Source organism: Astyanax mexicanus, unplaced genomic scaffold (genome assembly GCF_023375975.1).
Source record: "Astyanax mexicanus isolate ESR-SI-001 unplaced genomic scaffold, AstMex3_surface scaffold_43, whole genome shotgun sequence".
In the NCBI taxonomy this organism is placed as follows: domain Eukaryota; kingdom Metazoa; phylum Chordata; class Actinopteri; order Characiformes; family Acestrorhamphidae; genus Astyanax; species Astyanax mexicanus.
In genome coordinates, this window is record NW_026040053.1 from 790001 (window position 1) to 807500 (window position 17500).

A 17500-nucleotide genomic window follows, 5' to 3' on the forward strand; every position below is an offset into this window, starting at 1 on the left:
AAACAATAATCTCACCGAATACAGAAGCCGTAGTAGTATAAACAGTCCGTGTTCGTAACCAAAAGACAGTCCAACCAAACATTAAATCCAAAAGGGGCAAAACAAGAGACATAAACCGATAAACCAGAAAAGAGAGTCGTAACGAGAATGCACTAGAAGAACACATGAGAAACGCTTAGCATGCAACCAAAGTCGACAATACCTCGCGAAGATAGAATACATAATGCAACCTTAAATACAAAATACATGATGAGCATAACCCGGAACTTCCTCAGAACACAGGTGAATCTGAGCGTCGGAGCGTAACGTGATTGGGCGAAGGAGAGCGACTGACGGTGATGTCATAAAACATAGGATTCTGGGAAATGGAGTCCGGTAATGTGGAAGGAGAGTCAGGCTGCGTAACATTAACATGCGTCACTGACGTGAATCTGAGAGAAACTAAAGAGAACAATCCAAAGCATCCATCCCCCAAACACACTCAAACAAACACTCATAAACACCACAGACGGTTGTGATGGATTACTTCACTGAGATAAGAGCCGTATCGGGGCGCGTGGCCCGCTTAACGTGCTTTTAACTTTATTACCGGCGACCTCACCGCCGCCGCTCCTCCGTAAAGCCTCCACGTCACACGCACACATTACATAATCCTCCACCCAGAGGAGTGTGTTATACACAGGAGTGTGTTATCCAGAGGAGGAGCCCTTTAATAATAACACACAGCCACCCATTACACCACCACACCATCACCACATCACCACTACACCGGCAGCAGGCAGGGTGGGCATGCTGCATTCAGGCCTACTGGTGGACCTACTGGTGGTCCTGCTGGGCGGTGGTGTTCTCCTGGACCTGCCGGAGCTCCAGCAGCAGAGGAGCAGGAGGAGCTAAATCCCCATAACCAAATGAATGTGATCTCTCGGCTGTCTAATACTTTAATGGCAGGGAGGGGGCGGGGCTGAGGGGGGTAATGCTTTAATGGAGAAAAGCCTCCTCCATTTCATTAATCTCACCGCCCTCAATAGATACCATTAAGCTAAAATTAATTTCTAAGAATAAAGGCGTCTCATATCAGAGCTCAGCTCCGCAGCCCAACTGTTTAGGTTTATATTCTCGTTTTTTCTTCCACTGGTTTATCAGACTAATGAAGTGACCCAACACACCTGATACCAGGATGCTGGTTGTGTGGTCAGGTCAGGAAATCAGGATACTTTTCTTTTTTGGATTTTAATCTTCAGAGTGGCATCTAGTTCTCATTTTGTCCATCTGAATATCAGATCTGAGTCTCCACTGGAATTTTCACTAGAATATGGTACAAACCATTCCCCACTAACCAACTCATCCCCGACTAAAACCTCATCCCCGACTAACCTACTCATCCCAGACTATCTGCCTCATCCTTGATTTTCCGCCTTATTCCCGACTATCCGCCTCATCCCAGACTAAAACCTCTTCCCCGACTAACCTACTCATCCCCGACTATCCGCCTCATCCCCGACAAACCGCGTCTTCCCTGACTAACCTACTCATCCCAGACTATCTGCCTCATCCTTGATTTTCCGCCTTATTCCCGACTATCCGCCTCATCCCAGACTAAAACCTCATCCCCGACTAACCTACTCATCCCCGACTATCCGCCTCATCCCCGACAAACCGCGTCTTCCCGACTATCCGCCTCATCCCAGACTAAAACCTCTTCCCCGACTAACCTACTCATCCCCGACTATCCGCCTCATCTCCGACAAACCGCGTCTTCCCTGACTAACCAACTCATCCCTGACTAACAGCCTCATCCCTGACTACCCGCTCTTCCCCAACTAACCAACTCATCCCGACTATCTGTCTCATCCCCGACTAAAACCTCTTCCCCGACCAACCAACTCGTCCCGACTATCTGCCTTACCCATGACTATCCGCCTCATCCCCGACTATCCGCCTCTTCCACGTCTAACTACATCTTCCTCGACCAACCACCTCATCCACAACTATCCGCCTCTTCCTAACTTTCCGCCTCGTCTCTAAAACCTCTTCCTCTACTATCTGCCTCATCCCGACTTACCACCTTATCCCAGACTAAAACCTCTTTTCCAACCAACCACCTCTTCCCCAACTTACCCCCTCATCCTCGACTATCTGCCTCATCCCAGAGTTGCTTTTTAGTTCACACAGAGAACAGGTAAAGGGAATTCTATAGTAAATCTATTTTATAGAGTTTTATTGACGGGATGAGGGAGAATTTTCACACAGAAAAACAGAAAAAAAAATCCAGACATGATGAAAAAAACATAAAAATATCACAAAAAAGAAAAAGAAAACTTCAAATTAATTGGTACTTTGTATTTAGCTCAATCGCACACTCAACACTCTTAACACACTCTTGCACACTCACACTCTAAAACACTCTCGCACACACACTCTCGCACAGACTCTCAGTCTCTTATTCTCGTGGCTGAATGTCCAGCATGACTTCAGCGATGCTGGTGAGCTTGGTTTCCTCCAGTGCACCAATCAGACGCCCCAGCCTGGCACTCCGGCCCTCTGATTGGATGAAGCGCCCCACCAGCTGATAGGCCTGTTCGTATAGCCCCTCCCTCTCATACTCGTAGGCGAGGTTGTCGATGGCGTTTCCCTTCAGAGCTCTGCAGTTCTTCTGTAAAGCCCGGCCCACTCGCTTCCAGTCCCGCCCCGCATGAGCGGCGAATCGCTGCTGGTCTGCAGACGTCAGCGGCCTATCATCTTCCAGAACACACCGATCAATCACAAGTTATTATCTCATCATAAATCATCTCACTCTTTAATGAGTTATGATCGAATAATTCATCTCCACCTTTAATTAGTTATTATCTAATAATTAATCTCACCTTTAATTAGTTATTATCTAATAATTAATCTCCACCTTTAATCAATTATTTTTATCCCACCTCTAATAAATATTGCGTGTAAAGACAATTTCTTAAAATATGATACAATGATACAATATTTTTACCATATCGCCCAGCCCTACCATCTCTTACCGAACACTCGCTTCTGGAACAGGAAGCAGTTTTTGGGCACTTCCTGTGGTTTCTTAATGGGTGAAGCGTAGCTGTTCTGTAGCTGCTGCTCGAGCTGAGTGACCTCGTCATCTCGCAAACGCACCGGCTATAAACAGACAGAAATTATAGTTATTAATCACATTTTACTGCATTTCTGAACAGTTTACACGACGTTAGCTTAGCATCCTACAGCTATAACCTACAGATACCTGCAGATATCCAGAGAAATTAATTGTATTAATTTTAGAGACAATTAATCCTGTGTTTAAAACAGAACCTATAAAGACAGTAAAGGGTGGCCTTAAAATAACTTTAGATACATATAGCTGTGTATAAAGTGTGAGGACCCCAAGCCTAATAATAGTATCTCCATATAAAACTATAAAAAAGCACCACAAAAACTTTAAACTCAGAGTAAAGTGCTTCCAGTTTCAGCATCCTGCAAGCCGCACGCGATGTTCGGCCGGTGGTCTCCGGGTTTAGTTTAGTATCTGCTGAGAGTATGTACCTGAGACTGGTATATGGAAAAGTGTATATATGTATAGAGTATATACCTGAGACTGGTATATGTGAGAGTGTATACATGTGTATATATGTGTAAAGTATATACCTGAGATTGGTATATGTGTGAAAGTGTATATATGTGTATATATGTATGGAGTATATATCTGCAGTGTTGGGCACGTTACTTTGAAAAAGTAATTAGTTATAGTTACTCGTTACTTCTCCAAAAAAGTTACTAAGGGAGTTACTCCACTATAAAAGTAACTAGTTACCAGTAAAAGTAACTATCGCGTTACTTTTTATTATTCGCCCGTCAAAAAAAGGAAATCAATTATGCATTTACTATTATTATTAGAAAAATAACAAACAAAATAAACCCAAAATGTTGACAAAAATATAATCTAACGAATTTCGAAAAAATAAAACGAAATTCTCCACAGAACCAAAGAAAATTACTAAAACTTATAATACTGAAAAAAGCGGAAAAACGTGTCTGGGGATGGAGTTAAACAAACCAAGCCACACTCAAAGGAAATATGTATATATAAAACAAAATAATGGACAAAAACAAAAATGTAATGCCCGTTAAAATGGTATTAATATAACAGCTTCACCAAAAGACCAAAATCCGACCCGTTCTGCCCAAACCCGAACCATAAACTGTCATTATCAGCCCGACCCAATCCGCCCCATAAACTGTCTGTTTTCGGGCTGATTGAATGAGCGAAATATAATCAGAATTATGTTAATTAACACTGTAACATAGAAGCATACAACTATTATTTAATTAAAATGATTTTTAAGAACAGCTACACACGCGGAGGAGTTCACGTGCCCCCAGAGCTACGTGATTAAATTTTTCATTATTATTATAGTTTAATTTAATTTTGTTTTTATTTTTTCTGTTCAGTAAGTTTTTAGGGTGGGCTTGCTAGCGCGAGCGCTTTACACAAGAACTAACGGACCACGAGTGCCGCGCGCTCGGCACAACAACTCCCGCTGTACAACTCCGCTGTACAACAGCGCTTATAAATAAATTAAACACGAAAATGAGGGTATTCTATCAGTAATTTCAGTTCGTTTTAGTTAGTTTTATAAACACAAAAGATTCGAGATAGTTTTGTTTTTTCCTTTTAATTACCGTTTTTATTAGATTCAGTTAACACAAATGTTTTTCACTTTCAGTTTTCGCTATTTCGTTCGCTTTAGTGAACAATAATAATTGGTTATTTAGCAACATAGTGATTATCACACCAGAGCTTTATATAAAATAAAAATAGGAGCCTGATTTCGGGTCGGTCCTCAGGTCAGGTGGGATTCGGGCAGAGAATCTAAGCTCTAAAATAGAAAGCAGCAGCACCACAAAAACCGGAGCAGCTAAAAAGAGCTTAACGTACTTAAATCGGAACTTGGGCTGTCCACGGCAATCACTGAATTAATTAGAGCAGCAAATCGTCACAATTGTGCCTCACTTCACCACGCCAAACCACAGGCACAGCGGCCAGAAGCTCAAGTTCACCGGACAGAGGAGGGGTTAACCAGGGCAAAGCGAAGTTAAAAAAAAAAAAGTTCATAGAGCGGCTAAAGTAACGTGCAGTAACGGGGTGTCGGAAATGGTAACGGCGTTATAGTTACAGTCAGAGTAATTAGTTAGATTACTCGTTACTGAAAAAAAGTAACGCCGTTACTCCCAACACTGTATATCTGAGACTGGTATATGTGAAAGTTTATATATGTGTATATATGTATGGAATATGTACCTGAGACTGGTATATGTGAGAGTGTATATATGTGTATATACGTGTAGAGTATATACCTGAGACTGGTATATGTGAGAGTGTATATATGTATAGAGTATATACCTGAGACTGGTATATGTTTGAGTGTATATATGTGTATATATGTATAGAGTATATACCTGAGACTGGTATATGTGAGAGTGTATATATGTGTATATACGTGTAGAGTATATACCTGAGACTGGTATATGTACTGCAGGCAGAGCTCCGGGTCCTGAAGGTTCTGGTCCAGGGTGTGTGTTCCTGCTTTCAGCATGGCGTGAACAGGAAGTGTGTCGGGCAGTGCGAGGAGGCGTGAGGCGTGCTGAGAGACGCACTGCAGTAGTGCGCCGCACGCGTAACTGTCCAGGAAACGTTTACACGGCAACGGATCCACAAACTTTAGCTCCACCCCCAGAAACGGATCAGCGTCGTGCAGCTTCAGGATCTCGTACCCGTCCAGACCTCCCGCTACATCTGCTCCACAGCACAACACCACAGCATTAATACACGCACTTTACACAATGTTTACACACCACAGCATTAATACACGCACTTTACACAATGTTTACACACTACAGCATTAATACACGCACTTTACACAATGTTTACACACCACAGCATTAATACACGCACTTTACACAATGTTTACACACCACAGCATTAATACACGCACTTTACACAATGTTTACACACCACAGCATTAATACACGCACTTTACACAATGTTTACACACCACAGCATTAATACTCGCACTTTACACAACATTTACACACCACAGCGTTAATACACACCGCTTACACAAAGTTTACACAACGTTTACACACCACAGCGTTAACACGCGCAGTTTACACAACTTTTACACACTACAGTGTTAATACTCGCACTTTACACAATGTTTACACACCACAGCGTTAACACACGCAGTTTACACAACATTTACACACCACAACATTAATACTCACACTTTACACAATGTTTTACACACTACAGTGTTAATGCTCGCACTTTACACAACATTTACACACCACAGCGTTAATACTAACCGTTTACACAAAGTTTACACAACGTTTACACACCACAGCGTTAACACGCGCAGTTTACACAACGTTTACACACCACAGTGTTAATACACGCAGTTTACACAACGTTTACACACCACAGCATTAACTCGCAGTTTACACAACGTTTACACACCACAGCGTTAATACACGCAGTTTACACAACATTTACACACCACAGCGTTAATACGCGCAGTTTACACAACATTTACACACCACAGCGTTAATACGCGCAGTTTACACAACGTTTACACACCACAGCGTTAATACGCGCAGTTTACACAACGTTTACACACCACAGCATTAACACTCGCAGTTTACACAACGTTTAAACTGTTTTAAACACCAGAACATTAATACACACCGTTTACACACCGTTTACACACCTGACTGATTTACAGCACCTGTCTGTGTTTCTGTTTTAACACTGTAAATATTTAAGCAGTTCAGCTCAATAAAAACTCACTACAGATTACTAATAACCCTATACTCGATACTGATTGGTTTGGAGAAGGATGTGAAGTACTTCCTGTATTTGGTCTGAAATTCTGCAGATGAACCGATAATGGAGTAAAGCTTCAAAATAAAAGCTGCTACTCTGAAGAATCTAAAGAGTAATAATAATAATAAAGGAGAAGAGAGTGGGAACTTTTGACTTGTTTTGTAGGTTATTTACACATAAGCCCCGCCCCCAGTACCTGACGCTCACCTGTTAGAGTCAGTTTGATGACCTTAAAGACGCTGAACTTCTCCTGCTGGTCTTTGTAGGAAGTGAGAAGATCAGAACCGGAGTTACAGCAGCGCAGAAACAGCACCACACACCCCGACCACGCCCGCTCCTCCACCCTCACTGACATCTTCTGCAACACACACACACACATTATACACACACACACACACACACATTATACATACACACAGGATTATGAACAGGTACTCCAGTGATAATAACAGGGTACCGAGTTTTCAGTGCTGTCCATCTCCTCAGCATCCCAAACCCCCCCACTCCTCTCAGCACCTGCACACACACACACACATTAACACACAACACAATTAATACACTAACACACTATTAACACAATTACACCACAGATACTGTTCTGCATAAACGCCTGACAACCATTCCAGTTTCAGCACAAACTCAATAAAACAAGAAAAAACAAACATTTTCCGATTCTACAATTCCATGCTTTGTATTATACTACAGTTAGTTCTGACCCTGCGATGTGATTGGCTGAGAGACGTTTGTTCTTTGAGCACCGTTATCAGCCAGTAATGCACTGTAAACGAAGCTCTCCATGTATTACTCCGCCACATACAGGTAACCTAGCAGCGATGCAGCGCTTACAAACCAAACAGTGCCGCTACAAACAGAGCAGCAATGGAACTATTTTAACTGGTGGAGTTTTTATAACCAAACAGATCCTATTTTCTCCTCCTCTTTAATTCTTTAAAATCTTTCAATAAACAGTGATAATGGAACTGTGGTATAATCACAATAATACACTCGAGGTTCGTGCTATAACCGGTAATATTGCTAAACTATAACCACAACACAGTAGTGCCAATATTACACCTTATAGCACGAATCTCGAGTGTATTATTGCTTAATTGTTGTGCTAAAATACAATACCTCTTCACTGGTTTCACAAGTTCCTTAAGTAATACACATCCCATAATGCCTAAAGTGGAAGATCTCACACAGGCAGCCTGATATATATTTTTTTACTTTATTGCTGTCTGTAGTGTAAATGACATAAATATAATTTATTATACTCTGTGCAATGACAACAATAAAGAAATATATCTATATATCCTTGTGTCTCTCTGTTACTCTTAAAATCCAGTTTCTCAATGAATAGAAATTATTGGACAAATATATATACTATAAAAAATGACTTTTAGGCTCCGATTGAGAGGAAAATTATTCTTTAAAAATCTGAGAAAATTGACAAAATACGACACCAGAGAAATAAATGAGAATAAACAGATCTGATCTCTGAATAAACAGATCTGATCTCTGATTTCTGTAAACTGCAATAGTTTAATGTAAAAACTCCGCAAAAGAGGTAATAATCTGTAATAATCTGTAATCTGCTGTAAAACACTGATGAGATTAACTCAGATGAAAGTGGGTCAGTCTCTAAAGCGACCCTTAAGAAAAACTGACGTCACACAGCATAAAAACAACATCCTTCGCGGAGTATTCACACAGATAGAAAACGAATTAAACACCGAATTATTAATTAAACACCAGATACTTAGCTAGCCTAGTCTAGCCTACCCTAGCCTAGCCTGGCTAACACCTGCTACAGCTGCTAACAAGCTCGCGCTCAGAGAGCGTTAGCTAACATGCTAACATGCTAACATGCTAATCTCACTGAGCTAAAAGTTTCTCCTCAGACCCAAAACTAATAAACTAATCTCTCTACAGCGCTTAAACTCGGCCCAACCCCGCGCGGTTAATCCGGATTACTCACAGGCTGGTGTGAACGCTGCTGGTCGGTAGTAAAGAAGATTATTTGGCTGTTTTTAGTGAATAATTCTGAATAAAAGTCGAAAAGTAAAAAAGCCAGATTAGCTGAGTTTCATGACTTTTGGAACACGCCCACCTCGCGCTCCGTGCACTCTGATTGGCTGAGACGAGCGTGTTCCGCGCTGTGATTGGTGGAGGACTTGCCACAGTGCAGTCCCGGAAATGGTCTCGAGCTCCAAAACATATATTGGAAACAATATATTATATATATTGTATGTGTGTACGTGTGTTTATACATTTATCATGACATCTGTAAATCTTCCTTAAAAATAAATGTTACCTATTGTGAAAACAACAAAAACTTTAGCAGCGGATGAAATAGTTTAGGGGCGTGGCTTAGCTGTAACTGTAGTAATATATTCATTAATTATTAAATAAACTTTATATTTTTAAAGTTTCTAAGATTCACTAATTGATTCATGCACCGCTTTTAGGTTGATTCCCCTGTAATTTTTTTTTACAATACATATTAATTTATATGTATTGTTTATATTCAGAGAATCAGGAGAATCAGGAAACACTGGGAGGAATAAGACTCACATCAGATGATCCCACAGCTCCAAAAATAAATATATATATATATATTTTTGTATTTTGTTGAATATGTATATTTGGTCTTCACATGTAGAAAGAGACATTTAAACAATAAGCTTTAGCTCTGATATATCAGATAACAGACGCCTGAACCAACCAGGATCACAAATAAAATTAATGAGGGGAGAGAGCGCCCCCTACTGTACCCAGACAGAGAGAAACAGCATGATCTATTGTACTCTCTCTCAGACTCCGGCTGCTGATGGAGAAGCAGAAGCATGACCTACTGTACTCTCTACTGTACTGTACACGCAGAGTGTAATTTATTTAATAACAATATATTTCACTGTAAATGAAAGGTAATCTACCTTCAGAAACGAGCAGTAATGCTGCTGTGTTTATAAGGATAAATACCGCTAACAAAAATAACGCTAATACATCTCCAGGCTTTTACCAAAATGCGTAAAATTCTTACTTTGTTAAAAAAAAAATATGATTTAAGTTTTCCAGATAAAACAAAGCTTTAATGGAGTAGGCTGAGGACTACTTTAAAGCAAAGTTTTACAAAACCAAGTATGAACACACTCCACATACAGTGAGCAGGAACACATTCAGCTGCAGAAACTGGAACTGCTGGAAGATGAAACTGAAACTTCACGTGAAGCGCTACTAAGTCACACTAACATTGGATTAAATCACATTAAACTGAGAGTGAAAAAATTATAAAATAATCCTGTTTGGGCCACTTTTACCTGCTGTGTGAACATAGCCTGAGAACATTAAGAATAAATCAGTGAGAGGAAACCGACTCTGTGTGAGAACCCGTTTTATTATGTTTCCCACAGAAACAGCCAATCAGCTTCACTCGTAGTAGGTGAAGGAGAAATCGTAGAAGGCGGGGTCGGTCTGGTCCGGCCGCTGGGCGGCGCTGCTGACGTTCACGTGTTTAACAAATTTCAGAGTCTCTTTATCTCTATAAACCAGAGCCAGCGAGTTCTCCTCCGGATACACCGTCAGGAGCTACAAAACACACACATATAACATATATAACACACACATATACACAACAACACATAATACACAACACAATGTGTAAAGGGTTTATTTAACACAATAAAAAATATATACATATAAAAAAAAAATACTAGATATGGATAAAATTTATATCACAATATTAATTTGGGACATTTAGGATCTATTTTCTGACCTTTAAAATCATATCACTTTAGATTAAAACACCATCGCCTCCACAAAGTCCATACAGCAGGCGTGTTCATATATACCCTGTGTGTGTGTGTGTGTGTGTGTGTGTGTGTGTGTATAGATATCCCAAATGGTTAATCTGACTAGTTAAACAACACTGAAAAAGTAGCTTCTTTAACTGGAATTTCATTAGCTTAGCTATTCAGCTAACAAGCTAGCATACAACTCACCAGTATAGAACTCACAATTAAAACTTTAAAAATTAAAGCTAGCATTATGGCTATTTCTCTGCTATAGCTACAGTGTTTAACACACGGGGTTGGGGGGTTATTAACAGGTTAAACAAAACACACACAGCTCCAAAACACAGGTTCTGATTTGGGAGTAGGTTTTTTACTGGTGAAACTGGCACTAATTTTTTAGCTGGGTAGCTAAGCTAAGCATCCAGAAGGACGTGCAGTGGTTGTGTTAGCGCTAACTAGCTAACCATTCCCTGAGTAGCTCTGAGGCTGTATATTATAATCTCATGTGAAGCTCTAGAACGAGGAGGACGGTGGTAAAACTGCAGATCTAATCCTCTAATTTAAACACTGACCTCTTCATCTTCATCATGAGCAATATACGAGGTAAAACCTCCAAACTCCGCCTTCCAACCTGAAAAACATGACCACAGTATATTTAGTTTATCAGTATAGAATTCACTTTATAGACCCATTTTAATTCCACCCACCACCAGAGGAACCAGAGTCTGGACCAAACCAACAGATCCCTGATCCGGTTGGTTTACAGTGTGAAACTCTTTATTCAGATCAATCACAGGAAGTTTACAGAGTTAGTCTATCATCAATAAACAATAGAAGAAGTAAAAGAGGTGTTGTGCTGAAATCCGTCTCTCCTTGGTGACGTACAGGAGCATCATGGGTACAAAAGATTACAGTGTTGGTGATTCTGTATCTACTGTAACTGTAGATTAACCCTTATGTACAACCCCTGGCAAAAAGTATGGAATCACCAGTCTTGGATGAGCACTCCTTCAGACATTTCATTCTGTAAAACAAACTCCGATCAAAAACATGATACAATAATAAGGTCATTCCAAAGTGCAACTTGTTGGCTTTCAGGAACACTCAAAGAAATGAAGAAAAAACATTGTGGAAGTCAGTGAATGTTACTTTTATTGACCAACCACAGGGAAAAAAATATGGAATCACTCAATTCTGAGGAAAAAAGTATGGAATCACTCAAATTGAAGGTAGAAAATAAGGACACACCCAGTCAATTTCCTTTCCCTAAATGGACACCTGCCTCAGATTAGATCTGCTCGTTAGTCTGCAGTTAAAAACACCTGCAGTCATGACACCTTGGAGGGCTGCTGGACGAATTAGAGTGGCAAGAACCATGGCTCCAACAAGAGAAATGTCTCTTGAAACAAAAGAGAGGATTGTGAAACTTCTTGAAGAAGGTAACTCTTCACGCATGGTTGCTAAAGATGTGGGCTGTTCACAGTCAGCTGTATCCAAGATATGGACCAAATACAAACAGCATGGAATGGTTGTTAAAGCCAAGCGTACTGGTAGACCGAGAAAGACATCAAAGCGTCAAGACAAGCAACTTAAGGCCATTTGTCTTGAAAACCGAAAAAGTACAACTAAACAGATGAAGCATAAATGGGAAGAAGCTGGAGCCAATGTATGTGACCGAACCGTAAGAAATCGCCTAAAGGAAATGGGATTTCAATACAGGAAAGCTAAAAGAAAACCATCATTGACACCTAAACATAAAAGAACAAGACTGCAGTGGGCTAAGGAGAGGCAATCATGGACTGTGGATGACTGGATGAAAGTTATCTTCAGTGATGAGTCAAGAATCTGCATTGGACAAGGTGATGATGCTGGAACTTTTGTTTGGTGCCGTTCCAGTGAGATTTATGAAGAGGCCTGCCTGAAGAAAACAACCAAATTTCCACAGTCCTTGATGATATGGGGCTGCATGTCAGGCAAAGGCACTGGGGAGATGACTGTGGTTAATTCTTCTATCAATGCACAAGTTTACATTGACATTTTGGACAGTTTTCTCATCCCTTCAATTGAACAGATTTTTGGAGATAATGAAATAATTTTCCAAGATGACAATGCATCGTGCCATAGGGCAAAAACAGTGAAGGCATTCCTTGGAGAAAGACACATTCAGTCGATGTCATGGCCTGCAAATAGTCCAGATCTCAACCCAATTGAAAACCTGTGGTGGAAATGGAAAAAAATGGTCCACAAGAAGGCTCCGACCTGCAAAGCTGATCTGGCAACTGCTATCAAAGAGAGTTGGCACCAAATTGATGCAGAATACTGTTTGTCACTCATCAAGTCCATGCCTCAGAGACTGAAAGCCGTTATAAAAGCCAAAGGTGGTGCAACTAAATACTAGTGATGTATTTTGAATCATCTTTTGTTCATCTGTTTTTCATGATTCCATACTTTTTTCCTCAGAATTGAGTGATTCCATATTTTTTTCCCTGTGGTTGGTCAATAAAAGTAACATTCACTGACTTCCACAATGTTTTTTCTTCATTTCTTTGAGTGTTCCTGAAAGCCAACAAGTTGCACTTTGGAATGACCTTATTATTGTATCATGTTTTTGATCAGAGTTTGTTTTACAGAATGAAATGTCTGAAGGAGTGCTCATCCAAGACTGGTGATTCCATACTTTTTGCCAGGGGTTGTATAAACAGGAGGATCTGTGAGTTTTTAGGCTTTTTTTCGGTCACATGACATCAGTAGCTCCTCCATTTCCACTCGCTGTTGTGTTTTTAATGTGGATCTCCGTGGAAACGCGCACCCAAAGTGTAATTACGGTGCGCAGCAGTGGACAAATATCTATTTTATTAAAATTACCGGAGGAGCACGGAGTTCAGAGAAAAACAGTAGATAATTCAGCCTGTAATTTTCTCAGAGGACATCTGAGAAAAACACCTACATGATCGTTCTGGACGGGAATAAAATCACAGAGGATAAAAAATCTATAAAAGAGAAAATTACTCAGAACCCCCTGAGAAAATAATCCCATCCAGATAGAGCTTTAGTTTTACCTTTGCAGCCCAGATGAAGCAGCAGATCCAGAGCAAATTCCCTCTGAACAGAATCGTGCAGTAGTGTGTAATCACCATGACTCCAGCGCCGCAGCTCACCTACACACACCGGAGGGCCTAAAACACACACACACACACACACACACACACACACACACACAAATAGATACAAATAAAATGGTATTTAAACATATAAAATAGTCTTGTCTACTGATTAAAAATTGAAGCGCATTAAATCATATACAGTAAAGCACAGATTAATCAGAAGCTGGTATTAACCTGTAGGTTTGTTCAGGGACACTAACAGAGTTTAGCTCTGGCTTTTATACTGTAATGTAATGCGTCAGTATACCGTATTTTTGCACTATAAGGTGCACTGGATTATAAGGCACATTTTAAGAGACAATATAAGGAACTTCTAATTCAGCAGGTCTCACTGTTGGGTGGTGGTGGGGAGCTAAATAAGTTAAGTAAAGCTAAGCTAAGCTAAATAAACAAAACTGTCATGAAAAAAGACTTTCTTTTTTACACAAAGGCTGAATGTTAATCTACACAGATTTCTCTGCTGAAACCTGTTTATTTGGGTAAAGAGGAAAGCTGATTGTTTATATACAGTAAGCTTAGATTCCCGAATTTCTCCAGCACTAACGCTGGAGCATTAGCATAGCGGCTAACCGCTCCAGCAGTGCTAGCCAGGGTTAGCAGCAGGCTACAGGCCGATAATACTCGCCTCTGAACGGGGAAATAGTGGTTAGCAGCTAATGCTAATGCTGCTCCAGTCTGGGTGCTGGAGAACTAAACTGAATCTCCTGTATAACTCTGTACTTCAGTGGAGTGTCTTTACTGCTCCTTAATACCTGACTGATAGAATTCATACATAAGGAGCACCGGATTATAAGGAGCTCTGATCATTTTTGGGAAAATTAAAGGATTTTAAGGGCAGCTTATAGTGTGAAAAATACATAATATAGTTTGGATGATGGACAGAACATTACTAACAGGATGCACAGTTTTATACAGACAGCAGGATCACCTTTGTTTTTTTTCTGAGGTGAAGATGTGCTCGGTCCCTGTCCCGCCGGGTCGTCTCCCTCCTCCTCTGCTGTCTCCCTGTCCGACCCGTCGCTCTGCGGGTCCTGCGGGGCGAGGTGGTGCAGGGCGAGGCCGGTCAGGTTGGAGAGCAGGAGGAAGAACGGCTCAGAGGAGAACAAATCCCAGCATTCCCTCACACACACCTCCATACTGCCCACCTGCAGCCGGGAATAACACCTACACACACACATTACACACACACACACACACACACACACACACACATTATACACACACACACACACACACACACAATCATTTTAGTGTAATGACCACATAAGAAATGATAGAGATATGATATACAGTTGTGGTCAAAAGTTTACATACACTTGTAAAAAAACATAATGTTATGGCTGTCTTGAGTTTTCAATAAGTTCTACAACTCTTATTTTTCTGTGATAGAGTGATCGGAACACATACATGTTTGTCACAAAAAACATTCATAAAATTTGGTTCTTTCATAAATTTATTATGGGTCTGCTGAAAATGTCACCAAATCTGCTGGGTCAAAAATATACATACAGCAACATTAGTATTTGGTTACATGTCCCTTGGCCATTTTCACGGCAACTAGGCGCTTTTGGTAGCCATCCACAAGCTCCTGGCAAGCTTCAGGTCGAATGTTTGACCACTCTTCTTGACAGAATTGGTGCAGTTCAGCTAAATGTGATGGTTTTCTTGCATGAACCCGTTTCTTTAGCACTGTCCACATGTTCTCAATGGGGTTTAAGTCAGGACTTTGGGAAGGCCATTCTAAAACCTTAATTCTAGCCTGGTTTAGCCATTCCTTTACCACTTTTGATGTGTGTTTTGGGTCATTGTCTTGTTGGAACACCCAACTGCGCCCAAGACCCAACCTTCGGGCTGATGGTTTTAAGTTTTCCTGCAGAATTTGGAGGTAATCCTCCTTCTTCATTATCCCATTTACTTTCTGCAAAGAACCAGTTCCACTGGCAGCAAAACATCCCCAGAGCATAATACTACCACCACCATGCTTGACAGTAGGCATGGTGTTCCTGGGATTAAAGGCCTCACCTTTTCTCCTCCAAACATATTGCTGGGTGTTGTGGCCAAACAGCTCAATTTTTGTTTCGTCTGACCAGAGAACTTTCCTCCAGAAGGTTTTATCTTTGTCCATGTGATCAGCAGCAAACTTCAGCCGAGTCTTAAGGTGCCTTTTCTGGAGCAAGGGCTTCTTTCTTGCACGGCAGCCTCTCAGTCCATGGCGATGTAAAACACGCTTGACTGTGGAGACTGACACCTGTGTTCCATCAGCTTCCAAATCCTTGCAGACCTGCTTCTTGGTGATTCTTGGTTGACTCTTGACCATCCTGACCAATCTCCTCTCGGCAGCATGTGATAGCTTGCGTTTTCTTCCTGATCGTGGCAGTGACACAACTGTTCCATGCACTTTATACTTGCGTATAATTGTCTGCACAGTTGCTCTTGGGACCTGTAGCTGCTTTGAAATGGCTCCAAGTGACTTCCCTGACTTGTTCAAGTCAATAATTCGCTTTTTCAGATCCACACTGAGTTCCTTTGACTTTCCCATTGTAGCTTTTGTAGCTGAGTCTAATCACTGGGTCAAATGAGCCCTATTTAAATGGGCTCATGAGAAGTCAACAGCTGTAGTCAATCAGAATCACTTACAAGAAGTGAAGAGGCCATGACATGAAGCTAATTTGATTGACACAACTCGCTACATCACCAAAATTGACAAATTTTGTTGCTGTATGTATATTTTTGACCCAGCAGATTTGGTGACATTTTCAGCAGACCCATAATAAATTTATGAAAGAACCAAATTTTATGACTGTTTTTTGTGACAAACATGTATGTGTTCCGATCACTCTATCACAGAAAAATAAGAGTTGTAGAACTTATTGAAAACTCAAGACAGCCATAACATTATGTTTTTTTACAAGTGTATGTAAACTTTTGACCACAACTGTATATCCAACCCTGTCTAATCACAACACTCAGATACACCCATTACTGGGTGGGATGAGTTATGAAATTCAGATGAGGTGGATGAATGAAGATGAGATGGGGATGAGTTATGAGATGGGGATGAGTTATGAGATGGGGATGAGTTATGAGATGGGGATGAGTTATGAGATGGGGATGAGCCGGGGAAGAACTCTAATTGGTCCAGCAGAGTAAGGCGCTGTCACTATGATCGGAGGATCACTGATTCGAGTTCACTGGTTTTACTCGTTTGTTTCCTGTATCTGTTCTGATTTATTATAATAAATTACAGCATAAAAAACACACACAGTACATCCCTTACTGACCCACATCCTGCCTTTTACAATCCCCCACCTCCCCCAACACACACACACACACTACACTACACTACACTACACTACACTACACTACACTACACACACACACACACACACACACACACACACTACACTACACTACACTACACTACACTACACTACACTACACACACACTACACTACACTACACTACACACACACTACACTACACTACACTACACACACTACACTACACTACACTACACACACACACACACACACACACACACACACACACACACACACACACACACACACACACACTACACTACACTACACTACACTACACTACACTACACACACACACACACACACACACACACACACACACACACACACACAAACACA

At 40.9% G+C, this 17500-nt stretch overlaps 2 protein-coding genes across 3 annotated transcripts in view; both read right to left on the reverse strand.

Moving 5' to 3' along the window:
• Nucleotides 1–2201: 2201 nt before the first annotated feature.
• tradd (tnfrsf1a-associated via death domain) lies at nucleotides 2202–9059 on the reverse strand. Of its 2 annotated transcripts, none has more exons than XM_049473701.1 (6): nucleotides 8862–9059; nucleotides 7341–7399; nucleotides 7091–7238; nucleotides 5517–5797; nucleotides 3018–3144; nucleotides 2202–2739 (listed from the first exon to the last, which is right to left on the reverse strand). In XM_049473701.1, the coding sequence occupies exons 2-6, from the start codon at nucleotides 7359–7361 to the stop codon at nucleotides 2441–2443; spliced, it is 876 nt and encodes a 291-aa protein (XP_049329658.1). In that variant the 5' UTR covers nucleotides 7362–7399; nucleotides 8862–9059; the 3' UTR covers nucleotides 2202–2440. The 2 variants fall into 2 exon arrangements, with proteins under 2 accessions (XP_049329658.1, XP_049329657.1); XM_049473700.1 differs by having other exon boundaries at nucleotides 7091–7241; nucleotides 8862–9054.
• Nucleotides 9060–10260: 1201 nt separating this feature from the next.
• Nucleotides 10261–17500, reverse strand: part of ogfod1 (2-oxoglutarate and iron-dependent oxygenase domain containing 1) — a 39287-nt gene continuing 32047 nt past the window's right edge. The window contains exons 10-13 of the mRNA XM_049473691.1: nucleotides 14770–15005; nucleotides 13737–13853; nucleotides 11250–11308; nucleotides 10261–10471 (exon numbers count right to left, since the gene is read on the reverse strand). Of these exons, the coding sequence (XP_049329648.1) occupies nucleotides 10313–10471; nucleotides 11250–11308; nucleotides 13737–13853; nucleotides 14770–15005 (571 nt within the window). The 3' untranslated portion in view covers nucleotides 10261–10312. The remainder of the gene's footprint in view (nucleotides 10472–11249; nucleotides 11309–13736; nucleotides 13854–14769; nucleotides 15006–17500) is intronic.